Source organism: Dermacentor andersoni, chromosome 9, assembly GCF_023375885.2.
Source record: "Dermacentor andersoni chromosome 9, qqDerAnde1_hic_scaffold, whole genome shotgun sequence".
Taxonomy (NCBI): Eukaryota; Metazoa; Arthropoda; class Arachnida; order Ixodida; family Ixodidae; genus Dermacentor; species Dermacentor andersoni.
The window spans coordinates 69,663,791-69,683,457 of NC_092822.1; the positions used below are offsets into that span (position 1 = coordinate 69,663,791).

The following is a 19,667-nucleotide window of genomic DNA, read 5'->3' on the forward strand; positions in this document are numbered from 1 at the left end:
CTATCACAATAAAATAATACTGAGTATTTGTAGTTAGGAAATTTTATTACATAAAAACCTCTGAAAACCGCTGAAAAGATTTTTCTAGACACATAGTGTTACTATACTAACCCTACGTGTAGATACTATAATTTCACTGTAGAGAACACGTGGTAGAGAACGTCATACGCTAAGACGTAAAAAAAGAAATAAAAAAAACACTATTTTTCACAAACGTTTGCATTTAAACCATTATAACTTTATTGTTCTTCATACTTTTAATTTATATTTTTTAGTTTTTAACGCCACTGTTTAAATAAGCTTTGTCTAGCTTTCTTTCTTTTCTTTTTGCATGGTGCGACAGCAATTTCGACACGTCTACTGAAAAAAGACGACAAAATAAGAAGGGCTATTGTTCGCGCCAGATTTGCATCACTTGTGCCGCGTTGCACCGTCCGACACTTATTAAATACGCACTCGGTTCGCTGTAAGAGCATGGCAGCTGGTCGTTCCTCATCAGAAATTTCAGGGGTAAGTAATGGGTTCGTTGCCGCTAGAGGCCGAGAACCAAATGTTTAGAAGCGTAAATCGCCGTTAGAACTACACCCGTTGATAAAATTAGCCGACCTAAAATTAGCAAGTGCAGCATTATTGCTATATCAGTGCTCAGATGCTTCGAGTTTCTGTTAGGACCTATTTCAAAACATCTGCAGTGAACATGTCGGCATAAATTGAAGCGTGAACGGGAAGAAAGAATGCCAGTTACGCGTAATTACATGGAAGTGCGGCGTGTAATTGCTTTGCAGCAGATATCTAAGCATGAAGGAAGTGTACATTTTGGGGTGAACCTGAAAACGAAACAACACCAATGCGTCGTTTCGTTTAGAATTAACCGTGAACTTGTTAACAATGAAGTGCAAGATTCTGGGAGACAAAAATCTTCCCACGAACCTGGGTGGCAACTGTAGTTTCTTACGGTATGTTCGCCTGGTCATTTCAAAGGGCGCTCCAACAGCACTGCAAGCGTCGTGCAAGGCAGCAACCAAGCATCAATGCAAGTGTAAGCGTGCTCCTATAGCAATAGTGCAGTCTGGTTGTCGCTGCAATATATAACCGCTGGTAATACAACTTTGAACCTCTCTTTAACGACGTTTGTAACACAGCCAGTGAGATCGAAAATGATAAGTTGAGTATGCAGTTGTCGTTAATTCCAAACACCTGCACTAGTTCAGCCATTTTTTGTTGTGAGAACGGCAGCTTTTTACACACCTTTTCGAAGTGAATGACATAACTTCAAGATGATATGCACATTAAGTGACTTGCGTGTGACAAAACAACAGATTGAAGAGCACCAGAATGATTGTGCTGTTTCAAAAATGTTGCTGTAGTAGCTGTAGGTCACGACACCTTGTGTTCCTTACATGGTATTGAACAAATTTCTGAAATGGTGATTTAAACGGGAGTCAGGAAGAAGTTGCTTCAGTTGACATGCGCAAGTTTAGAGTGTAATGCCGCCATAGCTGCTTGACCTTTACCGAAATCAGTAAGAGCATCTGCTTGGATTAAATCCGTTAATCTGCCGCATCGAAAATGTCTGTCCTTTAAATTAAAACGCATAATACCTCAAATATATATATTTTTCTTAATATGGCAAGCGTGAATTTTCGGCTACGATGGTGCCACGCCAGTTACAGCATTATGATCCTTAGCATGATTTTCTCAGGCCTGAATCTCGTTTCGATAGGTCGAAATGCTTCCTGTGTTCTTGAATGTATGTTAAGAAACTTCAGATCACCGAAAATGTAAATCAGACCTTGTGTAAATATAAATAGGACCTTATGTATTTTTCAGTTTATTGACTTTGTTCCGATTTGAACAACACCAATTAAGAATAAAGGCAGAAAAAATAGGACATGCTCTGGACTGACAACAAGTATATTTCGCATTAAAATGTACAGACATATAAACTGACAGATAAAGATTTGAAAAAGAAAGACCAGTCTATTATCATGCCACATCACTGTGGCCATGACATGGCCACAGTGATGGGGCATGTTTTTCTGGCTTTCAAAATTTGGCTGCTCAACTGATTATGATGTCATGTACAAAGATATGTACAAGATTAAAATTCAGACAACAACAATAGTGCATGGAATGTTCTCATCACTTCTCCTCACTTCCTAGTTTCCCGGCGGCAAGGGTTAACCTTGTGTGGCTAGCCAGCCTTGGTTATGCTGTATTTGGTTATAGCAGCGATGTACGGCTGGCGGTGGCAGGGTTTCTCTAGCAGCAACTTCTGTCACGTCCCCCTGTTGGGCTCCATGGTGGGTGGTCGGCATCGCAGCCGAAAACCCAACTGTACCTATGGAAAACGCGTTTCCTAAACTCCCTGATCGCCCGCAGAAACGAGGGCGCACCGAAGAAGTCTTTCAGTTTTTCGGACGGCAAGTCCACAATTTTCCTCGTTTTCATGTGATCCACTCAGAAAAACCAGCTAAACAAGTGCGAACAATCTCACCGTTCCTTGTATCGAAGACTCTAACCGAAGTGTTTGGTCCAGGATATAAGGCATCGAGGATGGCTAGCGGTGACCTCCTTTTGGAGCTCCGCAATTTGAGAAACTGCCTAAACTAGTATCATTTGGAGAGACCCAAGTAATAGTAACCCCGCGCCGCACAATGAATACCTTCCGCGGCGTTGTCTCGGACGATGATTTGCTGGAGCTCACTGAGGCTGAGCTCTTGGAGGGCTTCAGTGAACAGAATGTTATAAATGTCAAAAGAATTAAAATGAGACGAGATGGCAAAGAAATCCAAACCAAACACTTGATAATCACCTTCGGTTCGAGTGTCCTGCCCGTGTCAATCGAGTGTCCTGCCCGTGTCAATCGTGTCAATCCTGCCCGAGTCAACCGGGTACATCAAGCTCCGTGTCAGGCCGTACGTGCCCAATCCTCTTAGATGCTTTAAGTGCCACAGTTCACAGAACTGTCGAGGCTGGCTGACATGTGCCAAGTGCAGTGACAATGAACATTCCTCCGAAACGTGCCAGAACACTCCACATTGTGTCAACTGTGATCGCAAGCATGCCGCATACTCGCGGTCCTGCCCGTCTTGGAAAAGAGAAAAAGAAATTGTGACAATCAAAGTCAAAGAAAACATATGTTTCAAGGAGGCACGTAGGCGGGTGTCATACCTGCCTAAGAGCAGCTTTGCCGATGTGACGCGTCAGGGGGCAGCGACACAACGGCTTCCGGTGGCTGTCCGACCCACAAGCAGTGAGTCGGCAGTTATGCCACCTGCCCCCGCGGCGGTTGCAGCTAGCACTGCTCCGTCACCCCAGCAGACAGGGCCATCTACCTCCGGACAGGTGACCTCGAAGGTCTCTTCCAACGTGCTGAGGCCTTCACGTCAAGCAAAGCGCTCGGAAGAGCGCGTGTCCAGCGCCTCGCTAGAGGCGATAGACATAACCACCTGCAAGACGGCGCCACCAGTGCCTAAGGAGCGGCGAGGATCTCTCGATTGCTCCGAAAGAGATAAAACTCCCGTCACGGCGCCTGCAAAGCGCCGGTGAACTAACCTTTCCTTTCCTTTCCAGAACACACAGTATCCAACTCTATCAAAATGGATACACAAATTATGCAATGGAATGTGAGAGGTCTCATCCACAATCTTGACGACGTAACAGAACTCCTACACAAACTTAATCCAAAGGTACTGTGCGTTCAGGAAATGCACTTAAAAGCTACACAGAAAAATTTTCTCCGGTCACACATTATTTTTCGTAAAGATCGTGACGAGGTCAACACGTCATCCGGCGGTGTAGCGATAATTGTCCATAAAACTGTTGCTTGCCAACACTTGCCGCTTCGGACGTCCCTCAAGGCAGTTGCAGTTCGCGCAATTATTTTTAATAAGTTAGTAGCCGTCTGCTCTATCTACATACCTCCAAACTATCACATGAGTAAAATTGAATTCCATGAACTTATTGATCAACTTCCAGAGCCATTTCTTATTGTCGGGGACTTTAATGCGCACAACAGTCTCTGGGGAGATTCCAGGACTGATTCGAGGGGTCGACTGATCGAATCCTTTCTTGTTACGTCCGGTGTGTGCCTCTTTAATAGGAAAAAATCCACCTACTATAATGTTGCGCATAATTCATACTCCTCCATAGATTTAGCACTTGGATCTTCCATACTTTTCTCTTACTTGGAATGGAAAGTTATAGAAAATCCATTTGGGAGTGACCACTTTCCGATAACTTTAAACTTACTAACACGACACGACACTCGTCCACAGGTACGTCGCTGGAAACTTGACTCCGCTGATTGGAAGCGTTTTGAGGAATCTACTTACTTATCACAAGATTTTATACGCGATTTTAGCATGGATAACGCTGTAGCATATTTTACCGCTTTTATTATCAATGCAGCTGAAAAGTTCATTCCACAAACAAATGGTCACTCATCTAAGAAACGTGTTCCTTGATGGAATGAAGACTGCAGGGATGCACGAAAAAGACAAAATAAGGCGTGGGGCAGATTGCACCAATATCCTACGGCGGAAAATTACATAGAATTTAAACACATCAAGTCACAAGGACGGCGCACAAGACGGCAGGCTAGAAGAGCAAGCTGGTAGAGGTTTCTCTCAGGCATCAATTCCTATACCCAGGAGGCTAAAGTATGGGATGGGCTGAGAAGGCTAAAAGGGCAGCAGATCAACCCATTACCTTTGATTGATGAGCGAGGGAATACCTTGGAAAAGCAGGCCGATGCCCTTGGATTGCATTTTGCACGTGTATCAAGTTCCATAAGCTATTCACAAACATTCGTTCAATATAAGCAAATAGCAGAACTTCAGTCAATAAACCGTAAATGCAGACCAAATCTACCGTACAACTGTCCTTTTAATATTGCCGAGCTTAGAGCTGCGTTGAGCTCGTGCATGAGCTCTGCACCTGGAGTTGACAAAATCATGTATGACATGATTAAAAACCTACACACTGATACACAGATGACACTTCTGGCACTTTTTAACTCTGTTTGGGCTGCTGGGTACCTCCCATCCTCATGGAAAGAAGCTTTAGTAGTGCCGGTCTTGAAACAAGGCAAGGACCCATCCGATGTTTCAAGTTACCGTCCAATAGCACTGACAAGTTGCTTATGCAAACTGTTCGAGAAAATGATAAATAGTCGTCTTTTACATTTCCTTGAATCGAATAAAATGCTCGACCCTTATCAGTGCGGCTTCAGAGAGGGTAGGTCGACTACTGACCAGCTCGTGCGCATTGAGGCAGGCATTCGCGACGCCTTTATCCATAAGCAGTTCTTTCTTTCTGTTTTCCTAGACATGGAAAAGGCATATAACACGACTTGGAGATATGGGATATTGCGAGACCTCTCAGAAATGGGTATTCAAGGGAATATGCTTAATGTAATTGAAAGTTACCTATCAAACCGTACATTTCGAGTTAGGGTGGGCAATGTTCTATCCAAGCCATTTACACAAGAAACTGGGGTGCCGCAAGGAGGGGTATTAAGCTGTAGCCTTTTTATAATCAAAATGAATTCCTTACGCTTATATATACCACAGGGCATGTTTTATTCGGTGTACGTAGATGACGTGCAATTGGGTTTCAAGTCATGCAACCTTTCTATATGTGAGCGACATGTCCAGCTTTGCTTGAACAAAGTGTGTAAATGGGCAGAGGAAAATGGCTTTAAACTGAATCCTGTTAAAAGCTCATGTGTACTTTTCACGCGAAAATGAGGCTTATTTGCAGAGCCCAGCTTAGAACTACATGGACAGCACATACCAGTTGTCACACAACACAAATTTTTAGGAATCATATTAGATTCAAAACTGACCTTCACTCCACAGTTAAAGCACCTAAAAGAGAAATGTCTAAAAACAATGAACCTTCTTAAACTTTTATCACATAAAACATGGGGCAGCGACAGGAAATGTCTGATAAACGTTTACAAAAGTCTTATACGCACGCGCTTAGACTATGGGGCCATAGTATATCAATCTGCCAGTCCAAGCGCCTTGAAGATGCTTGACCCTGTTCACCATTTAGGTATCCGCTTGGCGACCGGTGCCTTCAGGACAAGTCCTGTAGAGAGTCTCTACGTTGAAGTTAATGAGTAGTCGCTTCATCTTCAGAGGTCATACTCTAGTTTCATGTACTTTCTAAAAGTGAACGCAAACCGGGACCATCCCTCTTATGTAAGCATAAATGATGTGGCATCTGCACTGCTCTTTAATAATCGACCTGCAGCAAGAGAACCATTCTCTCTGCGCATTAGAAAGCTTGCTGAGGAAATGCAAGTTCCAGTTCTTCAGCAAAACCTAATGGTCCTAGCTAAGCCATTGCCGCCATGGCAGTGGAAGCCCATAGAATGTGATATATCATTCGTAGAGGTGACGAAACACGCCCCACAGGCACATATTCGAATGCACTTCTTCGAACTTCAATCGAAGTACTCGTTCATAGAGTTTTACACTGACGCTTCTAAGTCACATGCCGGAGTGTTTTATGCTGCAAACGGACCATCCTTCTCTGAGTCCGATGGACTGCATCCGGAAACAAGCATATTCACCGCAGAAGCTTATGCAATTCTATCTGCTGTTAAAGAAATCAAGAAAAGAAAGTTGCGCAAAGCCATCGTATACACCAACTCTTTAAGCTTCGTAAAAGCCCTAATGTCCCTCCGCAATCATCGAAACCCTGTACTTACTGAGCTTTATTCCGTTATTTGCACATCGTACATGTCTCAGCAGCAAGTCATAATATGCTGGGTACCTGGACACAGGGGCATTGAGGGTAATATGCTGGCTGACCAAATTGCCACATCAATAGCTTCACAAGATATACATTCTACCACTGCGCTACCTGCCTTAGACCTAAAGCCTTTCATCCGAAAGAAACTCAGAAGCCACTGGCAGCGCTTATGGGATGCTGAAACAAATAATAAGCTTCACTTGATTAAGCCAAAACTGGGTTATTGGCCCCCTGCAACAAAAACACGACGAACAGAAGTCCTATTCTGTTGTCTCAGAATAGGACACACATAAGCCACACACAGTTTCCTGCTAACTGGAAATGAGCCACCATCCTGCGGTAGATGCGGTGAAAGGCTCACCGTCCTCCACGCCCTCCTGGAGTGTCGGGAAGCCGAAACAGAGAGAAAAAAACACTTTCCGCTAGCATACCGGCATCACATCCCCTTTCATCCTGTAATGTTTCTTGGTACAGAACCTTTGTTTGACACCAGAGCAGTCCTAAGCTTCTTAAACTATGTTGCCTTACATGTTGTTAGCCCTACGAATTTGTAGCACATCCTCTCTCCAGAGGATGCCGCTGCGATAATTTATTCTTTACAGCACATGCCTTCAAGCCCTTCCGTTTCAAGGGCTCTCTAAGGCAGCAGTGTTTCTTGCAAACAATTGCCTACATGTATTTTAAAATATGATCAATCTATCACAATGTATCTCTTGTGTTCTTAGTAGTACTCACTAGTCATTGCCATCATTTTATTACAGATAGCTTTTATGCACTTATTGTGACTATGTATTTTTATTCTTGCCACCCCTTATGTAACGCTCCATTTATTGGAGCCTTTAAGGTAATAAAATGAAATGAAATGAAATGAAATCGCTTTTAGGCCCCTTTACAGCTACGTCACAATAACTCACGAAACTCATCTACCCACTGCAAACTCATCATCACTGACCTGGCGCTCTTTGGCCATAATTGGCCCTTGCGCCATAAAACAACAAATTCATTCATTCATTCATGCATGGAATGAGAAACCAACACTGCATTTTCTTTCCTTGTGAGGTTACTTTCATGTAGGAGTGCGGGAAGGGTGTTTATTGACACAGGATTGAGTAGTGCCACAAGTAAATTGAATCAAATGTTGAATATTTTTCTAATAGTTTGCAAATAATGTACAGCCTCGCCATATGTACACTCGGAAGCAAAAGTGTGTTGACGAATGCTACCATTAAAAAAGGAAACGAAATTTTTTCTTCACTGCCTTGGCATTCCGTCTGAGGTCAAGTGGCATGAACTACATACACTTGTTCAACCAATGCATTGTATTAAAGAAATTTTTGCATTATAGTGTACATGGGGATGGGGGAAGGACAATAAATATAGGAGAATAATGGTGGCTTGAAGCTTGTTCCATGTTTTTAAAATATGCACTTCTTTTTTAAGAGTTCCGTGAGGCCAACAATATAAACAAATATGTGGCTGACATTCTTCACTGAAGTGTGCTATGATCATGTGTTGTTCTGGAAATGCTAGATCCATGACAGCACTGCTATTGACTTGCGTGAATACGGAACCGCAGGTGTGCTTGTAGATGCTGTTTTATTTTAAGACTCTATCTGTGCCAAGGAACTTGTGGATACTGTGTTATCTCAAGCCTCTAGCTCTGCCAAGAAAGAAAGAAAGAACTTGCAGAGACAGGATCAGTGAACGCAAATCTTTCAAGGCCCTTATTCAGGGTGCGTGCTTGCTTTTATGTGACATGAAACAATTAACTTTTTCCAGCCTGCCTCGTCCTAGTGACCTACCGAGTGTTCTTCAGCACGTCCTGAAGCAATAAGAATGACATTTGTGCGAAACAAGCTTACTGAAGCTTTTTTTATCCACACTCAGTTATGCTGAAGGGCCTTGTAAAGCTTTTTGAGCACAGTAGTTAAATCAATTTTTGGGTTTTACGTGCCAGAACCATGATCTGATTTGAAAGGCACACCCACGCGGGGGACTCTGGATTAATTTTGACAGTCTTGGGTTCTGTAATGTGCACCTAAACCTAAGTACGTGAGCATTCTTGCGTTTTGCCCAAATCCAAGTGTGGCCGCCATGGCAGGGATTGAACCTGTCACCTCAAGCTCAGCAGCACAACGCCCTAGCTGCTGACCTGGCACGGTTGGCTTGTAAGTGCGGTAAATATACTAGCATTGTCGCCAAGCAATTCTGCTGTAACATCTGAGGCAAATATTAATCTTCTACGTGCTGCTGACTAAGGTCGCACTTTCACTTGAAAGACTACCTTGAAAGCTAGCTCGCCCTTCCTACAAATTTACTGATATTCCGCCACTTGTCCTTTTCTTACTGTTATGCAAGAGAAAGCATAGTGGCTACTGGGAAGATTCATGTGAAAATGTCACAGCTGAGCAATCTCTCTGGCAAAAGCAAAAAAAAATTTTGATGAGAAACCCTGTTTAGAATAGTTCACTTGAGAATCCTCACCACGCACAAGATCGTGGGGCCATCTGGTGGTGGAATATCGCTGCTTCGTGTTATGGAAATGCAGGCATGCAAAGCATGGGCATGGAAAGCATAAGCAGCACAACACAAGCGCCTACTTTCAACTGAAATGACAGACATTGGTGGTAAAGAGCGTGGGCACAAAACCTATCTGTACTTGCTTGGATAAACTCTTCTGTCCATGTTTGCATGCTATAAATATCTGCCTACTTGCTGAATACTATAACTTGTTCTTGGGCAAAATGGATGGTATATGTTATTTGTTATTGTAGAGCAATTAAAAGAAACACAAAGTACAGAGGACGGGACACCGCAGGCATTGCACTTGCAAATACACTCACTCAGGTTGTGAGTGTAGCGTAAGTGGGTGTTCAGTCCTCTGTACTTTGTGTTTGTCTTAATTTCGCTACAATAGCTTCAACTAACTTGCTCAGCTTTCTGTTATTCTGATACTTCTGCACCAATATTATGGCCTCCGAGACGGCTACCATGATGAGGGGCTGCAACACGCCACCTTAATGACGTGCTGAGGCACAAGCTCGGCGTGTTTGTAGGTGGAGTACGGTAGGAATCGTTCCACATGTACATTGCATATAGCCTTTGGTGCAGTGTTCTTTGTAGCTTCGTGCTACAGTCAAGTGGATTATCATAAGGGCATGGTAGCGGCAATGCGAAGTGGTCCAAAACTAATTTATTCCATGGCACATTATTCCTGTAATGCCTCAACACAATTTCACATCAATAAAAATTAGAATAGCTTTACTGCTTTTATTTTTGGCCATGGAGAGTACATTTATAAAAAGAAATTCTGAAATATTTTTTTTCAATGAATAAACTTAGCATAGCAATTTGTTACTTAGTAACTGGTTTACTTAACTATGCACAGCTGAAAGCTGCCTTCAGGGTATCAAAAACACTAGTATAGGCTATGCATTAAGTCTGCTGTACTTTAATGAAATTTTGGAGCTATACGATTCAGTGTAGCACGTACGACATGTGAGGCATTACAGGGTCAAAACAAAAAAATCGTACTTGTATACTATACAAGACATGTGACAAAATTTTTCTGAGGAGACGCCCTTTAACACCAAACATACATTCTGCAGCTGGGATATCTGAAGGTTTTCTCGACAAGGTAAACAACTCTTACCCAGAGTAAGCATTACTCTGGAAATTTTACCACCATCTTCATTGCCATATGCATGTGTCATTGAGTTCCATGCAACTATTATAGCAACCATTTAACTCTATTTCCTAATTCCTTGAAGTTATATTTTGTTGTGTCTCTTTAAACTGCATACATTTTGTCTTACACTGTGTTGTACTTTTTTTTTCTGATAGTCTGAATGCTTTGCTCTTGTAGTCTTAGCAATGTGTTAAAATCTATAGCCATTGTTGTATATTGAATTTATATTTGGCAAGTATTCTGGAGTAATTTTGTCACATATCTTGTATACAAATAAAATAGAGGGTTCATAGAAAGATGGAAATTTGAAGTGAGCAACAGCAGTCGAACACGGAATGTCTAGGGAGTCAATGTTTTGAGAAGTTCCCCTGTTCGGAATGCTGGCTCCAGAGGAACTGTATTTCAGAACAGGCGTCCGTTATTTGACCGCTGTTCATCATGAGTGATATAGTTTTACAGGAGATCACTCTGATAGTTTTATTTTAGGGCCACCTTCGCTAAACCTTGTGCAATTTATTGTAGCGTGAAATCCATCAACAAACCTGACCAGACATCTCATAAATGATGTTGAAAGGTCCACTTAAGTGTACTTGTTGTTATATTTAAGTTGCACTGGGTATCATTCTTATTGCCAAATTCTTGGGGCACACTTACTTTTATTTGTGTAGTTAGTACATGTGCTGATTCCTCATAACATCATTGCTTTGGCTCCGGAATTTGTACCATGTTGGCAACTTAGCAGTTTACCACTAATACCAGACGAATCGGAGGCCATGAACACTGATAGAACAGTGATCACAGAAAAAGAAAGTCGTAAGTGCAAGAACATTAATGGGAGCAGTCAAAAGTCCTTGGATGCAGGTTAACAGTATGCAATATTCTTAAAGTAAAAAATACAAAAAAAGGAACAGAGATTTAACTGTGAATGTACTAAGCTCTGCAAGTTGTTGCTAAGATCTGTACTGAGTGCAAAAATTTTTCTGAGTACAAGCTTATGCACTGAATTTTGTAAACCTAGTTTGTGGCACCACTTGAAGCAGTTGTTTTGTGATGAAAGATGTTGAAGGTAATGTGCAATTCTTGCAATCTTTTCATGTGGTCTACAATTGGCTGAAAATTTGTCTCAGAAGCAAAGCACTCTATAGTCCATTTCATACACAACAGGCAACAATATCAAGGCTAGAGACTAAACTTTTCTTGCTGCTGTCATTCACAATGAAAAAATAGTGCGTCAACATAAAAAAGAAAGGTGTAGGTATGCATCATGCACCATATCTGCCTGTGTAAGGCCGACACCTCCTCTTCGGAGTGCGAAAATTTGGAAATAAGTTTCGCTAAGCGTCCCGCGCATACATTTGTGCTGCTTAATTCCCGCAAGCCACTAAAAGACCGCACTAGTCCGTGTCCAAAACATAGATTGGTTACTGTAAATGTGTTCAAAGCGACCTCAGTGATTGTGTACATTTGTTATTTGTGTAGCAGTCTGAGTACACTTCAAGACATCAGTGAGGCCCTTGGCCTCACTCTTACATGAGGGCGAGGGCCTCATGTAAAACGCTCACCCAGTAAAAATTAAGAAAAAGGAAGTGCAGGCTTTTACACGAGTAAAAATGGCAATTTGATGTGACACGAAGTCTCGCACTTTTATGTTGCAAATTATATTCATTGCATGGACGTGTCACAGATCTGAACCAATTTTACCATTGAGTGAGTGGACCAGAACGCTCCTGCGACCAGCAGGCACAACACACTGCTAATGCTCGCCAGCAAAACTAAAACATAGTTTGTTGGTCATTGGAAACACTAAAGTTCATAAGTACTAATACATGATTTGATGTAACCTTACGTGCACATGTAGTGCTTGTATTATACGAAGTAGGTATTTTATAGGAAGCATCGCAGATGAAAAACGACTACAGTGTGAGGCGTCTGGAGTGACACTTATGTGACAACTTACTACTTGTCTAGCCTCCGCAGTGTTGCCAGCTAAGCTTGAGATGTAGGGTATAGTGTCACGATAAGTGGTCCTTTGAATTCATGAAACCTGGTGTTATATGGAGGGCTAGCATTTGAAACTCTGAGTCTGTGATCCATCGCGAAACATGTCCTGTACCAGGATGCGGAATGTCAGTTTCACATTGAAACAGCAAACCTGTGGAATCCAGTGACCCATTGTTTTCCTTAAAGGTACTGCCATTTTAAACAAACAAGCGTAGCATATACATGAAACCCTGAAGATTGTGTCTACAAAGTATTGCCGTGCTGTGCACCGCGGAAACAGCTGAAACATCAAAGCAAAGGTCGTGCACCTTCCCTCTCGAGAAAAGTCTGCTCCCAGCCAGACAGACATGATGGCATGCACAAGTGCCTCTTCGCAGTGTGTGCTTCGTCACTCACCGTGACTAATCCAATGTGGAAGACACAACACTGCAAGAAAAGGAGAGAAGGAAGAAAACGAGGCAGGGCTTGATGCCGGAGTACATCCTGAGGCTCTGGTATAGGAAGAAGCACTGAGGGAACGCTGCTTGAGAACAATACTAGAGGCACAGGAGAGAGGGTGTCTCCATTAGCAGTGACACTTGCCTCCTGGTGGCAAGGTAACGGGGCAGAACCTACCTGAAAAATGTATGGTAAAATACTTCATAGGTGCCGTTTTGCAGCTTCCAGTGTAGAACCCAAAATTTGCAATGGGGCCTGGTGAGGGGTCCTTCAACTATATTACTGCTTTAGCTATGTTTTATCACTGCTCTTTTCACTTGCCAGTCCGCTTACTTTTGAGCCACTGCACCATCTCCTACCTAGTGTTTTCAAAGAACAAACGCACCTGCTTCTGGGTTGCTTCTTTTCAGGCTTATAGTTTCTCGACTCTGATCAGCTTATGTGAAAGCCCCGTCTGTGGCCCTTCAAACTCTGTTTCGATGGTGAGCATCTTTTTTCTTTTACAGCATGCTGCAACAGCAGCAAGAGCTTGTTCAAAGCTCGTTTCCTTTTCTTTTTTCCTTTACTATACACTTATTGTCTGGCCTCAACCGCAGCATGCTGAAGCCCTTTTCTTCCTACTGAGCAGCATTCTCCACTTCCTGGGGAATTTATTTATTTATACATGCGGCAGCGCAATTTGCGCTATAGCAGGAGTGGGTTGAGAAAAGGCACAGAAAATGCATTGGAGTATACAGCGGTAAACATAAGTGAACACTTTTATAAAAGAGCACTGATGAAAGGAAAATACGCAAGAAGTTATACAAATGCTGCCGGGCATGGGTGAGCACGATTATGCATCTAGGAGGGCGGTTGCAAAAATTCAGGATAAGCATGAGCGAATGGACCCAGGTAATGAATTCCAGTCTTCGATTGAGCGGGGGGAAAAAAGCTGAATTTGAACATGTTAGTACGTGCGTAGTAGAGTATCAAGTTTAGGTCATGATGTCTTCTCGTTGATGATCGCGGCGCGAAGTTAATGTAATTATGATTTGAGAGCCTAACCGAAGAATTGACAATGCAATGCAAGAATTTTAATAATTCGACATGGTGACGAGAAGAGAGCGTGTTTAGGTTCAAGGAAGAAAGTGTTGAAGAGGGCGAAAAGTCGCGATCTAACGATGACATATAAATCGCACAGCTTTTTTTTCTGTATTGCTTCTAGCTTATTAATCTCTAACTGCTTATGTGGGCTCCAAACTACTCAGCCAGTGCTCAGCCAGTATGATACATGTTTAGCCCATTTCTTAGCTTATAATGGTTGATCACTCTGGAAGGCGGGCATAGTGTAGAGGTTAGAATGCTCACCTTGAACATGCCTAAGGGCTAGTTCCACCCCGGACACCAACGCACAGTGTTAATGCGAATGGCATTCTTGGCATTGTCAGATGAATTTTCTTTCTTGCTGTATCACCTGTCCGATCATTTCAATGGGTTGATCCTGACGATAGCGCAGTCTAAAAAATGTGGGCCTATGTCAAGAGTAGTGCCCCACTCGAAAATCCTTTAAAGTTTCTCCATTGCTGGGTGGCATTGACCCCGTAGCACAGCAGCCTGAAGCTTTAGTGTGCTCTGTACCAAATGCTCGCAGGGTGGAGGGAATTAATTCTTGCTGTTACACATACCGGCACGACATGTGTCTTAGAGGCCACTCCCATGGTTCATGGATGTGCTACTAGATGGTGCAGCGTTTCTAGAGGCAAGTGCAAGAAAAGAGCCCAGCGGCTGCATACTTGCATAGTCATCACAGGCGTGTTCTTGAATTTCTTAAAATGCTGTATCAGGATCCTTCGAAATTGTAGCAAACAGACAGACACATTCAGTATTCCCTAACTCATGACTGCTGTTCACTATAAAAGCCATTTACAGAAAGACTGCCACAGAAAATTCCATATGCATGCTGGAATAAATGAGACATGGACAAGTAACTAAAACAAGACTTCTTTTTAATGTACACATTTAGAAAAAAGTATATTTACACGTACTGCACAAACATGGTAAGGCTTTGCATAAACACACACATGATGATGGAAATGTTACGGTAAAGGCAGAGATGCCAACATGAATTTCTGCTGGCCTTCTTGAGCGACAACATTGTGTTTTAAGATTGACAATGTCATTTTTCTGAGCTCTCTGTACTTGGTACAGATGTGAAGTGTGAAAAAAAAAAAGAACATGTAATCTTTTGATTAAGCGAACATTCATTCACTACCATAAACTGCAACAGCCATTTCACAACTTTTGGTGTGGTTCTTTGTGGGCGTTAAAAGCAATTCTAAAACACACAGCTGGTATCCTGCAAAATGAGAATCTGTGTTTAGAAAAGCTATGCTTTAAAGAAACACAGAAAGGACAACAAGACTGTTCTTATCTTTTCTGTGTTCGTCTTAGATGTTTTTCTCCCCGAAACACTGGAAGTGTCTCAGATGTTGACGGTCCAATTCACCTGGCTTTCTGCATTACGTACTGCTCTATCTATGCTGAGATTGTGCTCACATAATTGTCAGCCAAATCTTTACCTCTGAGGTATTTTCTATTTCTTTCTTTTTCTCCCTATTAGAGCTTTAAATTTTTGCCAGCTATTTTCTTAGGATGCTCTCTTATTAAACATAAACTCTCAAAATGTTTACTGCTTGAATGGTCTGGTTTTGATCTCCATCTAGCTACAAACGTGCACAACCTTAGACGAGGACACAGCCATCGCTATAAAAACAGTGTTAGTAAAAATAGCGTTGAACAGAGTGCTGTTTGACGAGCACTGTGCAACAGGTCATGGCACATTGTGACAAAATAATCAACGGACATCACACACACATGGAGAAAAATATATGTATATGTATATATATATATATATCTTGTATTTCCCTAAGTTTGCTCAAGTAGCCGCTGTTAATGGAAGCACATGTTTCAGGATGAGAAGAATTAGACGGTGATGTGTTGTGCTACCAGCATAAGCTGTAACACAAACAAGCAAGAATAAACAGAAATGTATCTTCAGTATTGCTCACCTAAGATTGCACGTTACATTAAGGTGAGGGAGGCTCGGATGTGAAATTTCAAAAGCCTGGTTTGCTTAGCAAACACCCACACGTGGTATGAAAAGCCAGGCAGTCATACGTAAACCTTCTTACTTTGTATTTAAATTTGTGCTCACTGTATGTCACACACAAAAGTGAATATTTTGCACATGAGGAGACAGATTGAGCTTTGGGAATGCAACAAATAATGAAAAACAAGAAAAGCCAAGCAATGGTGCAATTTGTGCCGCAACCAAATTTTGGGTTGTGTTTTAGAAATAAGAATTGAGTGTGCTGAAGTCAAACTGTGTTTTTGTTTGTACAAGTAATCGATCTCGGCACTTGACTATCACAGTTTTATAGTTTCTGTATGCCACCTGCTGCAATGCATTTATGAGCCAGCTTAATTTGGGCTGGTTTTGTGGGCCCATATTTCATGCATTGGATTCTTGCATATGAAATTCATCCTTTTATGTGTAACAACATTAAGGCTGTGCCCAAGGTAATGTCAATCATATTGCAGAAATGTAATACACTTCACTCTTTGTAACAGGCTGTACAGTAGAGCATATATGTTCTTTTTTAACAGAAATTTTCATGTTCATCATATAAGATGCAATTACTCTATCCAACTCAAACAAAGCAAGTCTCAGAGAGCTTTCAAAACAGCAAAAGCAAGTCAGAGCTGTTTGTATGCCCTAGCTGAGATGAGAAAGGTTATTTACGTATTCTGTTTACACATCTTCAAATGCCTTAACCATCATGTTGGAGCTTCGACGGATGATACGGAATGCACAAAAAGCTGGATGATTAACGAAATTAAAATGCATCATTGGGAAAGAATCTCGTATGCATGCTAAATAAATTAATAGAGAAATGCTCCATTTGTGAAGGCAATCATGGAAAGCTGTCATCTGCATTTGGTTGCTATGCTGCCATCGTTTCAAACATGGCAAAGGAAAGATATAATAAAAGCTGCATTGCCTGAGAAATGGTTGTAGAAGATAGTCTATGCACAAAAAAAAAGTCATTTTTTAGAGATGTGCGCCATAAACTTTACATGAAGCGTTGAGTGAGGACTAGGTGTTCTGAAGAATATGAACAACGCAACGATATAAAGGCGGAGGAAGTTTATGCTGCCTCGAATGTGGAACGAGCAAATGTATGGTTTGTACAGCACTCGACTTCATTTCACATTGGACATTGACCACGCATCGTGCACACTGTGATACAAGCTATCAGCATTGTTGCAGTCTATTCATTTTGCATTTTGAATTATACAATAACTTTGTTTACTTCTTTACCTCTCTATTGGGCTTACAAATGTTCTCTGTAGATATACATGTATTGTAGCTGCTGTGTTCTGAAAGAGGCAGCATTCGTGTATTTTTTTTTTAAGTCCACACATTCTACTTTGTGTAGTGAATCTAAAACTTGAATGCTCTGATATAAAAATTGTCTTTTTATTTGTTTTTAGTAACCCTAGTTGTAAATCTGTTGTTTATCTCAACTATTATTTTTTGCAAGTACTATTAGGAACCTAACTTGGAGCATTGATCCTCATACCGGAATTTAGAACTTGGAGTTATGTTACCATTCTCTTTCCGGCAGTCAGGCATGTTTAATGTTGCACGTCTTAATGGGAGGGGGGGGTAATGCATAATGTGCAGTAGTATCGCTACATTTTCATTTTTTTTTTTGTCTTGAAATGTGTTTAAAGCCTCCTTAGTTTGAAACATCACAACTGAAGTATCGTAGCTGACTATTTTTCTTTAGGTGGTACAACACCATGTTGTGTTCATCTCACAATGCTGTACGTCCTTGTTCGGGGTTGCAGGGCAGACATCCAAAGTATAGCAGGACGCTGAGTTTTCTTTTTTCTTTTTCTAAACCTTAAGCCAGCTACCCAGTCAAAGGTAGAGAATGCACAAACAAAAGAAGGTTGACTCCTATCTAGCCCGTATGAAGCCTGCAACAGTGCTTGCCTGCAACAGTGCTTGCATCATTAGTACTAAGTATATAGCATTTCACATCAAAGCAGCTACAATTTGATATTCCGAGAGCTGCCACACATAGCTGTCCACATTGTGTCATTTGTGTCATTTTCTTTAAAAAAGAACTAATAGTAGTCTTAAAATAACTAACAGCAATTCCCTTGGAAGCACAATAAAAACACACATGTCAGTCTTTTGCATTGTCCAAGGGAGGTGATCATATTCTGGAATTGTAGTGTCCGTTGGAGAGATGTGATGCCGGACCATTTCGGTGGAGCGGCTCTTTGCTTGAATGGTGCGAGTAGCGGCTGTTAGGCCTGGAGTGAACAATGGTGTAGTGGTCACTTCCATTGCTCACGGATCGAGCAGAGTTGAGGGTGGAGCCGCCAGAGGTGTAGCCTGGTTTGTTAAGCGATGTTCGGGATCCGTACTGTGAGCTTGGTACCCAGCTGCCCTTGTAGGGGTCGTAATCCTCCATCTCAGACGGTTCCTTCTCTTCAACCTGGGCATAGGGGAATGGAAAAGAGTTTAGCGTTTATTTTGTGCGTGCATTTCATTGAGCAGTCAAGGCACTTAATTTCGTGAGCCGATTTGTAGATCCACGGCTAACATTGTTTGTTTAAAATGAATCTTTCTTCAACTCTGCCTCCCACTTGTATGAGGCTGTCTTGCCGAGCAGACAACAAACTCGGGCCAGTCGGTGCATGCAACTGGGCATATGTATTTGTGTCATTAGCATCAGATGTGCATCATTTTGTACAAACATTTTTGTCATTAGCACCGCATTCACATAATTATTTGCACATACACCACAATGGGCAAAGGGGTACCAGCCACGGTGGTATGCTGCTGATCACGTGCCCACAAATTCAATATCCAGCTGCAGCAGTTGGATTCCAATTGGGACAGAATGCACAAATGCTCTCGCAACTCTATTTTGGGTGCACATTAACGAACTCCATGCATTTAAAATTAATCGGGAGCCCTCCACTATTGCGTTCCTCATAACACGCTGTGCAGTTTCCAGACAGTAAAACCCATAATTGAATTTTTCATGGGGTATGCAGAGCTGTAATTGCAGCTGCCTCAGTGTTGTGCAGCTAGCACAGTGAAAAGCTGCACATTGTCTTGGTCTACTTATCTCAGGTGGCCAAGAGCTGCGAGTTGGACAATAATATGACACTCGTGAAGTCATGCGGATAACTCTCGTGCAAGGAGCTATGTCTCCGCATGTGTAGCCTTCATCTCTGTCCCTATCTCTTTGCGCTGTAACATCTAGTCAGCTGCATACAGAAACTTGTTTCCTGCTTCTATGAATTCGATTACCTGATAGAGCCTCCTGTGCTCTCAATATTGCTGCTGCACTTACTGAAATAACTGTGATCTTTATTTGTAGGGTTCTAGCTACGTAAACCTGGCACTGTAGTTCTGTTGCCAAGGGCAACAGACAAAACCGAAGCTACCTGAGCACGTACCTCTGTCTTGGTGCACGTGCAGGTTAACGAAGAGCAGAGGAAGATGTTGACAATGAGCATGACGAGCAGCAGTACGGCCAGGCAGATGCAGAGGCCGATGAGCCACGGGAAACGCCACTCCGTGCACTCACGCAGGGGTGCTGACACTGCAGAAAGTGTGAGAAGGAAAGGTGTGCCCACCATGTTCCTCGAATTCTGTTGTAGAACGCCCGATTTTCTAGGCGCTTAACTACAGTTGACATAGTGG

At 42.2% G+C, this 19,667-nt stretch overlaps 1 protein-coding gene and 1 long non-coding RNA gene across 2 annotated transcripts in view; one reads left to right on the top strand and one right to left on the bottom strand.

Annotated features, from left to right (window-relative positions):
* Nucleotides 1-8: 8 nt before the first annotated feature.
* LOC129384084 (uncharacterized) lies at nt 9-19,594 on the top strand. The gene is made up of 2 exons (XR_008611848.1): nt 9-510; nt 19,443-19,594. It is a non-coding gene; the product is annotated as an uncharacterized lncRNA (long non-coding RNA).
* The window catches only part of LOC126528232 (uncharacterized), a 160,594-nt gene continuing 155,790 nt past the window's right edge, over nt 14,864-19,667 (bottom strand). Inside the window, exons 9-10 of the mRNA XM_050176117.2 lie at nt 19,421-19,566; nt 14,864-18,447 (exon numbers count right to left, since the gene is read on the bottom strand). Coding sequence (XP_050032074.1) covers nt 18,163-18,447; nt 19,421-19,566 — 431 coding nt within the window. The 3' untranslated portion in view covers nt 14,864-18,162. The remainder of the gene's footprint in view (nt 18,448-19,420; nt 19,567-19,667) is intronic.